This window comes from Rhinoraja longicauda, chromosome 30 (assembly GCF_053455715.1).
Source record: "Rhinoraja longicauda isolate Sanriku21f chromosome 30, sRhiLon1.1, whole genome shotgun sequence".
NCBI lineage: Eukaryota > Metazoa > Chordata > Chondrichthyes > Rajiformes > Arhynchobatidae > Rhinoraja > Rhinoraja longicauda.
Window position 1 is genome coordinate 28,337,945 of NC_135982.1, and position 17,556 is coordinate 28,355,500.

General features: G+C 43.4%; 1 protein-coding gene across 2 annotated transcripts in view; it reads right to left on the reverse strand.

Moving 5' to 3' along the window:
- LOC144608192 (PR domain zinc finger protein 2-like) overlaps positions 1 to 17,556 on the reverse strand; it is a 77,433-nt gene that overhangs the window by 36,571 nt on the left and 23,306 nt on the right. For both annotated transcript variants that reach the window (XM_078425728.1, XM_078425729.1), the window contains one exon: positions 8,679 to 8,808. In XM_078425728.1, coding sequence (XP_078281854.1) covers positions 8,679 to 8,808 — 130 coding nt within the window. The remainder of the gene's footprint in view (positions 1 to 8,678; positions 8,809 to 17,556) is intronic.

A 17,556-nucleotide genomic window follows, 5' to 3' on the forward strand; every position in this document is an offset into this window, starting at 1 on the left:
CGTCGTGTGAGATGTTTGTTCTGCTTTCACTTTCACTGGATTCACCAAACTACAAGTTCACATCTCCTTATACCAGATGGCTGGCATTCAAGAACCCAGGTAACTACCAAGACAGTGTTCTCTTCTTTGTCCCTCTTCACCTCCCATCCATGTGCACTTCTTCTTATTGGCAAGGGGATGAGTGTGCAACAAATCTTGAGACAGAGCCACCTTCTCGCACAGCATTGAAGAATAACGTTGGCAGATTTTCTGCTATTCCAAATTTCCAAAATGACAAATCATTTACTAGAAACATGAACTGAAAGGCAGGCAGGAAAAGGTCCCATGAAAACTTTGATTTTTTAAAAAAGTTTAAAATCAGAAGTTTCTGCTTCCATTCTAGTTATCGTAAGTTTAATATAATTCACATGTCATTACACAACAGTGCTTTGAGCAGCTGCAGGAGGACTCCCTGTCAGAATTGTCCTGACAAACACATTGATCAGTACCAGTACACCAACTAAAATTAACACTGCTTTTCTCAAAGTTGCTGTAAAATACGTGAAATAAGGAAATATATCTGTACGGATTTTGTTTAGTTGCAAAATGGGTTTCCACAGAATGGTTGAGGCACTAGAATGAGGCACATTTAATCAATACATTTGATTAAAAAGCAATATATTCTGTGCATGGTCTTTTGACTTCAACCAGTGTTTCCAGAGAGCTGTTTCCATGCCTAGGACAGAGACCCAATACCTTCTCACAGTGGTTGGAACTTGATTTTATTTGGAGTAAAGGTAGGCTTTCCTTGGTGATGAAGCATGGGTGTGCTTCCAACAGCCAAGCCTTTTCATTTATAAAATAGATACAAAATGCTGGAATAACTTAGCGGGATAGGCAGCATTTCTGGGGAGAGGGAATGGGTGACGCTTCGGATCAAAACCCTTAAGTCTGAAGAAGGGTCTCCCATTCCTGCTTTCCAGAGATTCTGCCTGTCCCACTGAGTTACTCCAGCATTTTGTGTCTATCTTCGATTTAACCAGCATCTGCAGTTCTTTCCTACACTTTTCATATATAATGTACAAAATAAAAAAATAACTTTTATTTCTTGCATTCTTGATAAAATTTGCACTACTTAAACTATGCTTATTAAATCCAGACTGGAGTGCGTTCATCCAACTTTCTACTGAGCCCTACAGCAAAACCCCATCAAAAACAGCTGCAGGTTCCCTCCCTGCCAATAACAAGTTCCACAGTAAAATTTGTATTAAAAGGCTTGTTAAGTCTTTCCAAGGATATTGACTGGTCACTGCTAACCAACAGGTCTTATTACAAGAAGAAATGTCCACAACAGTTTAGCGCCTTTAATTGTTTACCAGAAACAAAAGGATAATAAAGATTCCCAAGAAACTCACCGATCAACTTTGCGTGCATGCTCTCCAATTGTAGTAAAAGTTGGGTCCACCAGCTGACCCAGTTTCCTATATTCATACCTTGAGCTCAGTGTCTCCCCTTCTATCTTAGTCTTGCTATCTGACCAGATGTTGTACTTTAGTTGCCAAAACACAATACGACATAAAAGGAAATAAAATATTTTAAGGTAGACTCAGACTTGGGGCTTGCTAATTTTAGGACCTCCAAGCCAAATGTCAAGATAACCCTGGAGCAGGCCGATGAATGTTGCTCAGGATATCAGAAAAGGTGATGCTAGGAAAGGCTGTGCATGTGTAAAGTCACCCTCTGCGAGATGGCAGCAACATTTCTCAAAACTTTTTAGCTACTGGCATATTAAAAGTATGGTCCATGCATCCTGTGACAATTAATTGATAATACTCATATTCTAACAAGAACAATTGGAACTTACATGGCAGTTTTAATAGAGAGACATCATTGAACAAAAAGATAGCAATTTATTCGAGAAGAAAGATGGCGAGCCAGAGGAAAGGAAATTTGAGCCAAGAACCAAGGCAATGAAGCTATGGACCCAATGGTGGACACACAAAAATGGATACACAATGACCCTTGTTTGGGAGGGGTCTTGCAGACGAGAGGGATTTGAGCTCAAGCACTGTGCAACAAGGCACTGGTGACCAAAGTACAATGACCAACAGTGAAATTGGTAACAATGGAAACATTAGACTTGGTATTGTTTAAGGTTTGGGCAGCAGATGCTTGAATGGGTTTTGCAGAGTTTAAGAAGGGAGGTCAGAAAAAAACAATAATAAATGCACAAGCCACAAAAGATCTGCTACTATGTAAGAATTTTGTAGAAGGCAACGAATGGATTGATTTCAAGACAATTGTCTTAATTTTGGAAAATTAAGCCAACTTAACCAAGCTTCAGATAAAGCCATAAAAAGTGCTGGGTCAGGCAGCATCTCTGGAGAACATGTTAAGGTGTTGTTTTGGCTCAGGACCCTTTTTCATACAGATTTCTGGTGGGGGGGGGGGGGGGGGGGGGGAGCTCCAGCACGTAATCTTTTTGTTAACCAGTTTATTCAAGATTTATCCATGTATACCATTAATTTCATATTTGTGAAGTATATTGTTTTACTGGGTGTTGGGACTCAAATTTATTAAAATTCAGACAGCCAAGCAAATTTGAATTTTCAAATTTTGTTAAGATAATTTGCAATTACAATTTGCAATAAAGCAAAATATTTTACCAGGACAACAGCAAGGTTTTCATGAAACTCTCTCGCTTCATCAATATTCAACAAATACAACATTTTGAGAAATGTCTTTGCTCCACTCCCATATCTGCAAATTCACAACATTTCTGCAAATTCACAACCAAAATGTGTTCCATACCAACTGTTAAAAAAAATACTTTTGCCAGCTTTTATGTAACTCTGGGCTCAGCAAAACCAATAATTGACCAACTACACACATTGCTAAATGAGCTACCAGCATATCAGCCTCTGAGAAGTAAGACTAACAACAAACAATCCATTGAAAGAACTCAGCAGGTGAAGCAGCATCTGTGGAGGGAAATAGATAGTCATGGAAATATATCAGTCTGAAGAAGGGTCTCGATTCCTTCTCTCCAGAGCTGCTGCCTGTCCCCGCTGAGTTACTCCAGCATTTTGTGTCTATCAACGTTTCGGGTCAGGGCTGGAACACTTGACTCATCTCTTTCTACCAGCCATTGCCTCTGTACTTCATTAGTCTGAAGAAGGGTCCCAGCTTGAAACATCAACTGTCCATTTTGCTCTACAGATGCTGCTCGACCTGCTGAGTTCCTTTAGTTCGTGCTGAATTTCAGCAGCTGCAGTCACTAGCATCTCCATTTCCTTTGTTGATCGTTTTGGGTAGAGAGTGGGCAATGAGAATAAAAAGTTCTTAAGCCAACATTAGCATTGACCAATTCCTCAGAGTAGCACAACTAACTGTACAACAGGTAGTAATGGCACCAAGTTACAAATCACAACAGACAAAGCATAATTTGGAAATATATCACTACACTGCTCTGATTTTTAACATTGAACAAGTTTATTGGCCAAGTATGCATATACAAGGAATGTGCTTTGGTGCTCCGCTCACAAATGACAACACAAACATACAGTTAACAATTAAGAATAAAGCATAACCACATCAAAACAATAAGGATACAACATTACGGTCTAAACATGTGGGTGAAAATAAACCAGAGCAAAAAAGAGACTACAGATTTTGGTTATTGAGGAGAACTATCACCCATGGAAAAAAAAGCTGTTTTTATGTCTGGCTGTGGCTGCTTTGACAGTCCGGAGTCAAATGACTTGCATTGATTTGATTGATACAATTCCCGCCTGCCTATTCAGCTGTAATTTTGTTATCACAGCTTTGACCGTCTGAATCATTGACTTGCAAACTTTGTGGAATTTGCCCATGCAAAATCAGTGCAGTATTTAAAAAGTAACAATCTACTGTTGGATACATTAACTATTACTTCATTGAACACACTGTGCTGCACATCATCTCCATGGCAATGTTTACACAATTTATGGAATACAAAAGCCAGAAATGAGGTGTCCTTGGTAGTTTGGCCAAGTATGTATCAGCAGTTACTGAAAAGTGCTCACCAAAGTCCTTTTAACACAGCAAAGCATTCCAAACCTTACTTCAGCATGTCATCAAAACAAAATGTTCACCAACTTATTTTATTTGCTCACGTGCCCGGTCAGTTGAGGTGAAAAGGTAACTTTCAAATTAGCATAAAATAGCAAAATCGGAGGAACAGGTGAAAAAAAACTTCTTCAATCAGACTTTATCTTGCACTAAATGTTATTCCCTTTATCATGTATCTGCACACTGTGGACGGCTCAATTGTAATCATGAATAGTCTCTCTGCTGACTGGTTAGCACGCAACAAAAAGGTTTTCACTGTATCTCAGGACACGTGATGATAAACTATACTGAATTGGGAGGGGAGGGGGGGAATTTCCGAGCCAAAGGTAGCTTAAGACATTGAAAACATAACAGAACAGATAAAAAATAAAGGTATTATTTAACCAGTTAGTTAGCAAGCAATAAGTGTGAATGTAATTTGGCATAAATTAGGGCACAGTCAACATCACTCTATAATAATAGTACAAGATTGAGAATTATTCAGAAATGCTGGTAGGACAGTACAATAGAAAGAGAACTGATAGCCTATCATTTACATAGGCTGATGGACCCATGACAACGTTTTGGTTTCATGTACTGAACATGGTTTAAAAAGGACAAAATGAAAATGAGAATTTCCAGATGTTAAATAAAATATTCTGTTTAATTTGAAATTGCAGAGGGAGGGGGAAAAAAGAATCTGCCAGCAGGAAATTCAGACGGTATCTTAAAATATGTATGAAATTTCAAATCTGCAATTCAACACATTTCCCCAACTTTATGGAACTTCCTGGTACAATCCCAAAGATAACACAACTGGTGATAATCTACCTACTTACAACCAATAACCCAGTAGAGTGGAAACAAGGAACGGCAGATGCTGGTTTACAAAAAGAGACACAAAGTGCTGGAGTAAATCAGCGGGCCAGGCAGCATCTCTGGAGAACATGGATAGGTGATGTTTTGGGTTGGGACCCTTCTTCAGACTAATATTGTTCATCCCTCCAGTCCAATTTCTATTGGTCCTGCAGAAGCACATCTGTTTTATCGTCTCGGATGTGGAATATCAACTTTGGCTTAGGGGTAGCACACTAGAGTCTGCTGGTATGGAGGATAAATGTTGAGGCCTGCTTGTGTTCCTATGCACTTCGTAGTCATTCGAGTCAGAATGTTGCAGAATCAAGGCAAAACAAAACAATTTGAACACCACCCCGCCTGACACTTCAGAGCAGTATTGTTAGTGGTACAGCATGGTTGACTAAGTGTTAAATTTAAACTGTCTGCCAGATCAGGTGTTACAACTGCTCATTCCACTAAACTGACAGGGAGTTAACCCTATATTTTTCCCACTTCTTCCCTTTCAAATGTACCAAAAATAGCCTAATTGCCATCATTATCGTGTATCTGCTTGAGGGCCTTTCTATATATAAAACGGGCCACCATGCTTGTCCAACTACAGTGACAACACTGCAAATATGATCAAATGTTAAGTACATTCAGATTTCCCAAAGATTTGAAAAGGTACCAGACACATGGAGATCCTGGGGAACCTCACTAACGTGGTGTTCTGCAACTTATTCAAAATTGGCTACTGCCATTATTCCATGGTTCGGATTCATGTTCCAGCACAATGAACAACGAGAACATTTTGCAAGTCCAATGGGGGAAAAACAGTAATTGTCCATAAGATACTAATTATGATATTATCACTTTGGGCGGCACGGTGGCGCAGCGGTAGAGTTGTTGCTTAACAGCACCAGAGACCCAGGTTCGATCCTGACTACGAGTGCTGTCTGTACGATGTTTGTACGTTCTCCCAGCGACCTGCGTGCGGCCTCCGGTTTCCTCCCACATTGCAAAGATGTTCAGGTTTATAAGTTAATTGGCTTGGTATAATTCTAAATTGTCCCTAGTGTCTGTAGAATGTCCCTAGTGTCTGTAGAATAGTGCTAGGTCATTGGTCGGTGTGGACCCGGTGGGGCGAAAGGCCCGTTTCCAAGCTGTATCTCTAAACCAAACTAAAACTAAATGCTTTGCGCGATTCAGGACTTGAACGCACATTCGCAGCTAGCCCACCAATGCCACAGTGACCAGGTGCTGGCCTGCGGATGAGATTTCAGGTGGAGCTTTAATTCCTTTCTCAATGCACATTAAAAGACCCCATGGCATGATTTAAACTTCAGAGAGTTCACCAATATTTACCAATCTGCTTACAGTCTTCAAGGATGGCGACTGACTAGTTGCCTCAGTCTATTTGCCCTATTTTTCAGAGTGCACAAATCTCTGCTACAAATGTGTAAATAACTTGCTCAACATAATACTTTGTTGGAGCCAAAGGACTTGGGGGTTTCGTGAACCACAATCAACTATTAACTGACCCCTTGTCGCAAAATTACAAATTGATATCAACGATTTCAAATCTCAGGATTACAAATGCAGCCACCCGACTTCAGAGGGTAAAAGATTTGAGTTTGATTCACTAAAATCCTATTTTCACAAAACAGTTAATGTGTTCCATTTAGGGACCACATTCTATTCATTTTTTTGGGTGCTGCTTTAAAAAAAATATGAATCTATGCTATTTTGACAGGAAAATCCGTACGTCAGGTACGCTACCTGTAAAACTCAGGAGCAGCATCAAGGCTTTAGTTGAACGATATTAGTTGCAGTAGTAGTTCCACAAATGGCCTCTTTGCCCTTAGGCTAGGGAGGAGAAAAGTTAGCTAGTCCTTGCTCACTTACACTGATATACTTATCATCAGGGGTGGGAATGTGGGGAGGAGGGTGTCAAAATGGGGGTCTTTAGGAGCTCAGGAATTCGAATCCAGCAACGAGATCTAAACATACCGAGAAATGTTGTACGCAATTCTTGTATGTGAAAAGCTTCAAAGATTCCTTATCAGCTGGCACATTAAAACATATTTGTAAAGAATCCTGATTTGTGGAGCAGCTTTAATTTACCGCACTCAATGAGTGACGGAAATGGCCTTGGTATTTATTACAAGCCGATGCTTTTTATATAGGCCATCTACAGAAATGCAGATCTCAGCAAACAGTCCTTGGCAAACCAGTTAAGCATTGATCAAGAATTAGGGCACTTAGAACTAGAATCTCTATGCAGCCATTTTTCTTTGTACAAGTCTTACTTCCTGGTAAGGTACAAACCACAAATCCACAGTCCATCAGATGCAAATTTTAAACTTGTTACCATTACAATTTATTTTGGCATCGCTTAAATGATTTTCCAAATGTCTGGTGACAAATCCCAAACTTCGAAACAAAACCCTCCCGTGACAACTCCTTCGTAGGCCATCAGTCCGATTTGATTTGTATTCTCGGTCATCGATTATATTTAAAGAAAATTTGGTAGCTAAATATATTTCCATAAAATGGCATAAACTGTTAAAGTGTTCAATATGGAAGTGTAATTTATACAAGGATAGAGTTACATTGTAACATACATCTCAGAAGTTTTAACAAACTTAAAATTTATCCTTGGAATATCATTTTATATTCTGGTCAATTCCTAATAGAGCAATTTAAAAAAAAATCTATCCCATCACAAAATTAAAATCTTATTTTTGGCTTTATTTCTTTTGTCAGCGTAAACAATTTAACCTGAAAAGTGGATAACAATTACCGAGAGGAAGCGGGCAAAAATTTAAGTAATGAGTGCTAAAATAGTTTAAAAAGTAACTTAAGGACGTTTTCTGTCAAACCCTTCCCAAGACATCCAACCTGGAAATCATTCACTGAAGGGACACGATTCATTCACTGAAGGGACACGATTTAGTAGAAACATATAAAGTACAGTATTAAGAGGAAGAATAAAAGTCATTTTGATCAGGACAGTTGTGCATTTATTAAATCTTTTTCAAAGAACACTTCACATGCTCTTACTCCCGCAGAATGTTTTACAATTCTGAGATTTAAAAAAAAAGATGAAGTAACATTTGACTTGGGTGTAAAATGATCGGAATAATCAAGTCAATCATTGAATTATGATGCAGCTGCATCCATTTTGTGGGGCCCTCTGACATCAGAAACTTCTTGCACAACATGAGTATCCAACACAATTCCACACTTTCAGCGTCCCCTGCGCAGCATAGAGCCATCTTCGCAGAAGGAAACGTTTACTTCAGAGTCCCAATCAGGAAAAGAAAAACTTGTTTAGCTCGCAAGCCTTCAAATTGCGTCGAAAAGGCCACGTCTGTTTTGTGTTTTGTTTTTTTGTTTCTCTCTCTCTCCTCTCCCCTCCACCTACTGCAGCTTTAAATGAAAGATGTCTAGGGCATTTTTTTTTAAATGCTCTTCCACCACACCGCTGAGTTGTGGAAGGTCACCCAAGTGTATTCCTCCAGCTGACATTCCAGTAGCTCTTTGCAAGCGGTCCTGCAGCAACTTTGGCAACTCAAACACGGATGGAAATAAACACACACACACACACACACAAAAGCTGGAGGTAACTCAGGCAGCATCTCTGGAGAGAAGGAATGGGTGATGTTTCGGGTCGAGACCCTTCTTCGGACCCTGATATATATATGTATTAATAAATCCCACTGACTGTGGAGGAGTCCTGCCCCACCGCTCTGTCTCTTTCCCTCTCTTACCTCTGGGGCCTCTGGCCGGGCGCCTGTGGTGCGGACGGCGGCTCCTCTCCTCCTCTAGAGCGGCTGCGATGTCGGCGTCGTGCTGTTGCCCATTGTACCACACCAGCAACTCCTGGCCCGGCTCGATCGGCTGCGTGGAGGGGAGGGAGGGGAATACGAGAGGAAGTGAGGACGAGAGGGAAGAGGAGGGGGGAGGGAGGAGGAAGAGAGAAAGAGAGGAGGGTGAGAGAGTAAGAGAGAGGAGAGGGGGTGAGAGAGTAAGAGAGGGTGAGAGGAGAGAGGGGGAGAGGAGAGGGTGAGAGGAGAGGGTGAGAGGAGAGGGTGAGAGAGTAAGAGAGAGGAGTGGGAGGATGAGAGAGGAGGACGAGTGGAGAGAGAGATTGAAGAGAGGAGAGGGGGGGAGAGAGAGGCGGGTGGGAGAGGAGTAGTAGGTGGTTAGAGGGAGAAGATTATGGAGGAGATGGGGAGAGGGTTAGAGAGAGAGGGGGGGGAGTGAGAGAGGGGGTGAATGCCGGGCCGGGCTGACGTGAGGGAGGCGCGGGCACGGAGACCAGGCGAGGCCGGGGCTTGGCGCTGGGCCTTGGGGCCTGCGGGTCTCGCTCGGGGCCCGCTCTCTCTGTCTCCCCCTTCCTTCCCTCCCTCGGCGGCGTCTCTCTCTCTCTCTCTCTCTCTCTCCCCCCCGGGGGCAGCGCTGCGGCCTCGGCACAAACGCGGCGGCCGCACAGACGGACAGGCGGCGGGCGGACAAAAGCGCGGCGGCGGCGGCGGCGGCGCTGACAGGCGGGGAGCGGGCGGCACCGGCAGCAACAGCGCCCCCTGCCGGCCGGAGGACCGGCCCCGCACATGCACATGTCCCCGGGAGACACACACACACAGTGTGTAGTAGTTTAGTTTAGTAGTTGTGTTTAGATTAGTTTAGTAGTTTTGTTTAGTTTAATAGTTGTGTTTAGATTAGTTTAGTTTAGTAGTTTTGTTTAGTTTAGTTGTTTAGTTTAGTAGTTTTGTTTAGTTTAATAGTTTTGTTTAGTTTAGTATTTATTATTTATTTTTTCATATTTCAGATACAACGCGGAAACAGGCCTTTTCGGCCCACCAAGTCCGCGCCGCCCAGCGATCCCCGCACACTAACACTATTAACACTATCCTACACACACTAGGGGCAATTTTTACATTTACCCAGTCAATTAACCTACATACCTGCACGTCTTTGGAGTGTGGGAGGAAACCGGAGCACCCGGAGAAAACCCACGCAGGTCACGGGGAGAACGTACAAACTCCGTACAGACAGCGCCCGTAGTCAGGATCGAACCTGAGTCTCCGGCGCTGCATTAGCTGTAAAGCAGCATCTCTACCGCTGCGCCACCGTGCCGTAGTTTAGTTTAGTAGTTTAGTTTAGTGGTTTAGTTTAGTAGTTTAGTTTAGTTTTATTCTGTTTAGTAGTTTAGTTTTGTAGTTTGATTGCCTAGTTTTGTTTAGTAGTTTGGTTTAGTGGTTCAGTTTAGTAGTTTAGTTTGGTTGTTTAGTAGTTTGGTTTCCTATTGTTTTGTTTCAATTTTATTTAGTAGTTTAGTTATTTTGTTTAGTTTAGAGCTACAGAATGGAAATAGGCCCTTCAGCCCACCGAGTCATAATGTCATGGTGCTAGGAGTAGAATTAGGCCATTCGGCCCATCAAGTCTACTCCGCCATTCAATCATGTCTGATCTATCGCTCCCTCCTAACCCCATTCTCCTGCCCCCCCCCCATTACCTCTGACACCCGTACTAATCATAATTTACAGTACTAATGTACTAATCTAAAGAGAAGATCTCAGAGAAAACTCATGTGGGTCACGGGGAGAACATACAAACTCCGTACAGACAGCACCTGTAGTCAGGATCGAACATGGGTCTCTGGTGCAGTGAGGCAGCAACTCTACCACTGCCCATGGGAACTGCTCTCTGGAGAACATGGATGAGGCCATGGTTTGGGTCTGGACCCTTCATCAGTCTGTTTGTAGGGAGCAGGAGAAAGCTGTGAGAGAGGAAGGGCAGGACAACGCCTGGCAAGTAATAGGTGGACGCAGGTGAGGGAAGGTTTTTATAGGTAGACGGTGTGTAGGACCTTCGTACAGATGAAAGGCCTGTTTCCCTGCTGTATCTAAACTAAACACAGCAGAAAGCAAGGGAAGTAGTAAAATCAAATCGGTTTACGCTAGCATAAAAGCCCAGCATAGCTAATGTATAGAAAACATGGAATGTAGAGAAAGGAAAATTTGAAGTTAAAAATCATTATTCTGGTTGGACAGAATGTTTAAATTCATTTTCGTTCAAAATGAACAAAATATTTCATTCAATTTCATTTTTTTTAAAATTCCGCTCCTAGATAGTCCAGAACAATTGCCTCCCTAATTCGCCTTAGCTCTGTCAAAACTGACCAATTCTTTGCTGAGTCAATTACACCCTGAAGTGACATAGCGATACAGCGCATTAACAGGCCCTTCAGCCCACCAAGTCCGTGCTGACCGGCGATCCCCCCCTACACCAGCACTATCCTACACACACTAGGGGCAAGTTGCAATTTTTACCAAAGCCAACTTACCTACAAACCGAAGGTAGACGCACAATGCTGGAGTAACTCAGCAGGTCATGCAGCATCTTGGAAGAGAAGGAGTGGGTGACGTATCGGGTCGAGACCTTTCCAAAGAAGGGTCTTGACACGAAACGTCACCCATTCCTTCTCTCCCGCGATGCTGCATGACCCGCTGAGTTACTCCAGCGTTGTGTGTCTACCTTCAATTTTAACCAGCATCTGCAGTTTTTTATCTTACCTACAAACCTGTACGTCTTTGGAATGTGGGAGGAAACCGGAGCACCCGGAGAAAACCCACGTGGTCACAGGGACACTGTACAAACTCCGTACAAACAGCATCCGCAGTCAGGATCGAACATGGGTCTCTAGCACTGAAAGGCAGCATCTCTCCATCTGCCCACCGTTCCGCCCCATAAACATATGAAGTTAGCAAACATATGAATCAGGGACAGGAGTAACGCACTCAGTTCCGAGACCCTGCCCTCCCATCTCCATCGACTTAAGTTGGCATATTAAGCTGGTTCTATTTGCCTGCATTTAGCGCTTACCCCTCTAACCCCCCCACCCCCCATTCCATCTATCTGTCCAAATGTCTTTCAAAAGTTGTAATTGTATCTGCTTCAATTGCTTTTATATTTAATAAGGTCATGGCTGATCTGATGAATCAGACTGTCTCCACAGAAATTAATGATTAATTACTGACAATTCTCCACTTCAAATTGAATTTCTTGTCAGTATGATGTGCTAAAATTGATTAATGTGAGGAACAACATGTTATTGTTCTTTGTTTTATTGAATTAGACTTTACTTTTAGACTTTAGAGATGCAGCCTGGAAACAGGCCCTTCGGCCCACAGAGTCCGTGCCGACCAGCAATCACCCTGTGTACCAGCACTATCCTACACACACTAGGGACAATTTACTACCTTTACAGAAGCCAATTAACCCACAAACCTGCATGTCTTTGGAGTGTGGGAGGAAACTGAAGCACCCGGAGAAAGCCCAAGCAAGTCACGGGGAGAGTGTGCAAACTCCGTACAGACAGCACCCGTAGTCAGGATCGAACCGGGGTCACTGGCACTGTGAGGCAGCAGCTCTACCGTATGTAAAACACAAAGGTACAGACTGAGAACTGGGCGGTTGGAATGCGTTTTAGGGGCCTGTCCCACTTAGGCGTTTTTTTAGGCGACTGCCACTAGTCGTAGCAGTTCCCCGAAAAAATGGTGACTGGACCCCCCCTCCCCCACGACAAGCTACAACAACCTACCACCTAGTCGACGTCAAGCTACGGCAAGCTACCGACAACCGGCGACCCAATCATCGCGACTCACCAGGCCGCTCACCAGTTGACGAGTCGCGACACGATCGGGACTCTGCTGTTAGTAGCCGAGATGCAAAGGGTTTATTATTTCATTGTAAATTTCAGGGCATTGTGAAGGGCATTCCAAAACTGGCCACTTTCAACACTCACTGGGGGGATGGTTGTGGCTTTAGATGGAACAGGGGTTAGGCATGAGAGACCGTGTTCCTCTGCAGCCCACCAGACGCCACAGTTGCAGCACCAGGTGGAAACCCCCATGGAGATCGTGCAAACTCCATCACTGTGCTGGAGTCTAACATTTGCGGCACGGTGGCGCAGTGGTAGAGTTGCTGCCTTTCCAGCGAATGCAGCGCCGGAGACTCAGGTTCGATCCTGGCTATGGGCGCCATCTGTACGGTGTTTGTACGTTCTCCCCGTGACCTGCGTGGGTTTTCTCCGAGATCTTCGGTTTCCTCTCACACTCCAAAGACGTACAGGTATGTAGGTTAATTGACTGGGTAAATATAAAAATTGTCCCTAGTGTGTGTAGGATAGTGTTAATGTGCGGGGATCGCTGGGCGGCGCCGACTCGGTGGGCCGAAGGGCCTGTTTCTGCGCTGTATCTCTAAATCTAAATGACTGGGTAATCTTCGAAAAGAAGCAGTCGGGATTTGCACTGTGTCACCCTACGCACAAGATCTTTGTAGAGATTGGAAGCTGTATAACCAAGTTTGCTTTTAATGCAAAGATATGCGGATTTTCAACGAGTGTAGATAGAAGCATGAAATCAGCAAGCAATATTAATAGATTTTCAGGAGATTGAGAGGAACATTTTCAGTCACCTTAGGAGACATGTTCTGGATGAAGACAGATTAAGGGCCTGTCCCACTTGGGCGATCTTAAGGCGGCTGCCGGTGACTAGGCTGTTGCCGAACATTTGCCGGGGTGTCGCGGGCATGACCGTGAGGAGTCTTCAATGAATCGTAGTGTATCTCGTCGCGTCGGGGAAAAAATTTCCAGATAGAAATTTCTCGGTGACAGCTGGCTTGTCGCCAGGTATCGTAACTTATTGCGGGCGCTGTCTGTCGCATGCTGTCCCCAGGTTTGCTAGGTTGTCGCAGATGCATTTAGAAGCACGTAATATTAAATTAAGAAAAGGCATTTGAAGATACCAGAAGATAGTTTTGTTTAACCAATTTATTTACCGTCAGGACATTTGACAGGTAGATTGGAGGCGACAGTTTGACGGTCAGGTGAGCGTGGGAATTTCGTGATGTTTCCGAAGACGGTGTAATCTCTTAGCCAGGTGCTAATTTCACACAAAAGGTAACATGGATCGACCTGACTCGGCATTGTCGTGGTCATTGTCGTAGGGTAAAATAAAATGTCGGCGATCTGCTACGACTTTGACAGTCGCCTTAAAAATCACGTAAGTGGGATAGGCCCTTAAAGAATAATCTGAAAATTAGATGTGTAGGAAAAAAAACTGCAGATGCTGGTTAAAATCGAAGGTAGACACAAAATGCTGGAGTAACTCAGCGGGTCAGGCAGCATCTCGGGAGAGAAGGAATGGGCGACGTTTCGGGTCGAGAACCTTCTTCAGTCTGAAGAAGGGTCTCGACCTAAAAAGCCGCCCATTCCTTCTCTCCCGAGATGCTGCCTGGCCCGCTGAGTTACTCCAGCATTTTGCGTCTACATCTGAAAATTAGAGCCAGGTTTTTTGACAAGGAAGTTAAGAGACATCTCTACACAGCAGATAAAAATCTGGATCTCATAATTAATGTCAATTATTAATTTTGAACCCTTGGAGAGAACTTTGGAGTGATCACCAAATATATTAGCAGCTGTTATCAGGCGACTGAACCATCCTGCCAACAACCAGAGAGCGGTCCTGAACTACTATCTACCTCATTGGTGACCCTCGGACTATCTTTGATCAGACTTTACTGGCTTTACCTTACACTAAACATTATTCCCTTATCATGTATCTGTGCACTGTAACGGCTTGACTGTCATCATGTATTGACTTTCCGCTGACTGGTTAGCACACAACAAAAGCTTTTCACTGTACCTCGGTACACGTGACAATAAACTGAACTCAGACATGCAAACATCACAGAGGTTGAACATCCCTAATTTTGTCGATGAATGGGAAAACAGGATCAAGGGAGAAGGAGTCTCCTGTTCCCCATATCAGGCGAATATTTGTTGTCGTAAATGACCAATACAAGTACCTGGAATTTCTTCATCTCAAAATAATGTGAGTGGAGAAGCTGGACAAGTGAATGGGGAAGAATATATTGAATAAAATAGGTAGGAACGAAACTACAGATGCTGGTTTAAACCAAAGATAGACACAACATACTGGGGTAACTCAGCGGGACAGGCAGCATCTCTGGAGAGAAGGGATGGGTGACGTTTCAGGTCGAGACCCTTCAGACTGAAGAAGGGCTTCGACCCGAAACGTCACCCATTCCTTCTCTCCAGAGATGCTGCCTGTCCCACTACTCCAGTATGTTGTGTCTATCTTGAATAAAATAGGATTAGACTGCAAGGCTTTGAAATTGTTTCTGGTTAATAACATGAAGAGTTATTTAGTTTATATCGTGCAAAGGGTATTTAAATATTAGTGGCCTTATTCATTTAGAATTTCGCAGGTCGTAGAAAAGTGAAATGCCGAAAATGGTGTAATTATGATTTTTAACAAAATATTCAATGTGGGCATTACGGAGTGTGGTGATGGGGAGGGGAGATTGAAGATGGGAAAATCTCTTCCATCTTTATTATATTAAAAAACAGTAACATGGGCTGGATTATGTTGCCGTGTTCTGTAAGAGGCCAGTTCATTGGCTATATTTAAGAGGGAGTCAGATGTGGCCCTTGTGGCTAAAGGGATCAGTGGGTATGGAGAGAAGGCAGGTACAGGTTACTGAGCTGGATGATCAGCAATGATCATATTGAATGGCGGTGCAGGCTCGAAGGGCCGAATGGCCTACTCCTGCACCTATTTTCTATGTTTCTAAGATATCGTTATTGACTAGGACAAGCTGTTTGTCCAGAGGGTGTTTGCTTATCCACAATTACGTTTATGTTCACACGAACCTGCCTTAAAGCACGTGCTTTCATTTACGACCAATCTATTGTTCATTTTACTTCCTCTTTGGAGAACAATTGCCTTCCTCTGGCACATGCTGATTTTTTTTTTCCATTAGCTTTTTTGCCGTTGGGTTGGGAGATGTTTAGTGATGAACCAGGCATCTCATAGAAACATAGACACTAGGTGCAGGAGGAGGCCATTCGGCCCTTCGAGCCAGCACCGCCATTCAATGAGATCATGGCTGATCATTCTCAATCAGTACCCCGTTCCTGCCCTCTCCCCATACCCCCTGACTCCGCTATCCTTAAGAGCTCTATCTAGCTCTCTCTTGAATGCATTCAGAGAATTGGCCTCCACTGCCTTCTGAGGCAGAGAATTCCACAGATTCACAACTCTCTGACTGAAAACGTTTTTCCTCATCTCCGTTCTAAATGGCCTACCCCTTATTCTTAAACTGTGGCCCCTGGTTCTGGATTCCCCCAACATTGTGAACATGTTTCCTGCCCAATCCCTTAATAATCTTAGATGTTTCAATAAGATCCCCTCTCATCCTTCTAAATTCCAGTGTATACAAGCCTAGTCGCTCCAGTCTTTCAACATATGACAGTCCCGCCATTCCGGGAATTAACCTAGTAAACCTACGCTGCACGCCCTCAATAGCATTCTTAGACTGTGGCCCCTGGTTCTGGACTCTCCCAACATTGGGAATTTTTTTCCTGCATCTAGTTTGTCCAGCCCTTTTATAATTTTATACGTTTCTTTAAGATCCCAAAGATCTCATGTCATACAGCACGGAAACAGGCCCTTCAGCCCAACCTAGCCATGCTGACCAAGATGCCTCATTTTGCCTGCTTGGTTCAAAACTCTAAACCTTTCCAATCCGTGCACCATTTCCTGCACCACTGTGCCACATGACGACATGACTCAGTGTATGTAAATGTTGAGATTAAATATAGAACCGGTGAGGATAGGAAGAGGAACTTCCTCAGATGTTGTCAGTCAGGAAGGTCACATTGAGAGTTATTTTAGACACTGCCACCGATCCTAATTTATCTAAGGAACTCAGTTTGGGACTATCAGTCTGAAGAAGGGTCTCGACCCGAAACGTCACCCATTCCTTCTCTTCAGAGATGCTGCCTGTCCTGCTGAGTTACTCCAGCATTTTGTGTCTATCATCAGTTTGGGACTACCCTTGATCGGACTTTGCTGGCTTTACCTCGCACTAAACGTTATTAAGTGGGCAAGACTGTGAAGGATGAAATAATAACTCAGAAAAAGAGGTATAGTTTGCTAAGAAAAACAGAGCGAGTGACATGGTATGCTGCCCTTAATTGGTTGACTTTGAGGTAACTTAGAATCAAAGATCAGAAATTAGTAGACTAGATGTGAAACTAATCATGAAACTAATCCCATCAATTTACTGCAGCAATCAAAGTAACAGACCGAGAAGGTACAACGTGAAAGCAAATGATCACACAAATCAGAGCAGGAATCAGCAACACTGTGTACTGATAGATCGCACTGTAAGTTCTGGGCCCAGGATAGACACAAAATGCTGGAGTAACTCAGTGGGTCAGGCAGCATCTCTGGAGAGAAGGAATGGGTGACATTTCGGGTCGAGACCCTTCTTCAGACTGAAGGTGACCTGAAACGTCACCCATTCCTTCTCTCCAGAGATGCTGCCTGACCCGCTGAGTTACTCCAGCGTTTTGTGTCTACCTTCGATTTAAACCGGCATCTGCAGTTCTTTCCTACACATAAGTTCTGGACCCATTTGCCACAAAGAGATAGGAGGTATTCTATTGCCGAGGGCAAAGTAGAGTATTCAGTCGATCAGCACCAATGTCGGGGATAGACACAAAAAGCTGGAGTAACTCAGCGGGTCAGGCAGCATCTGTGAAGAACATGGGCA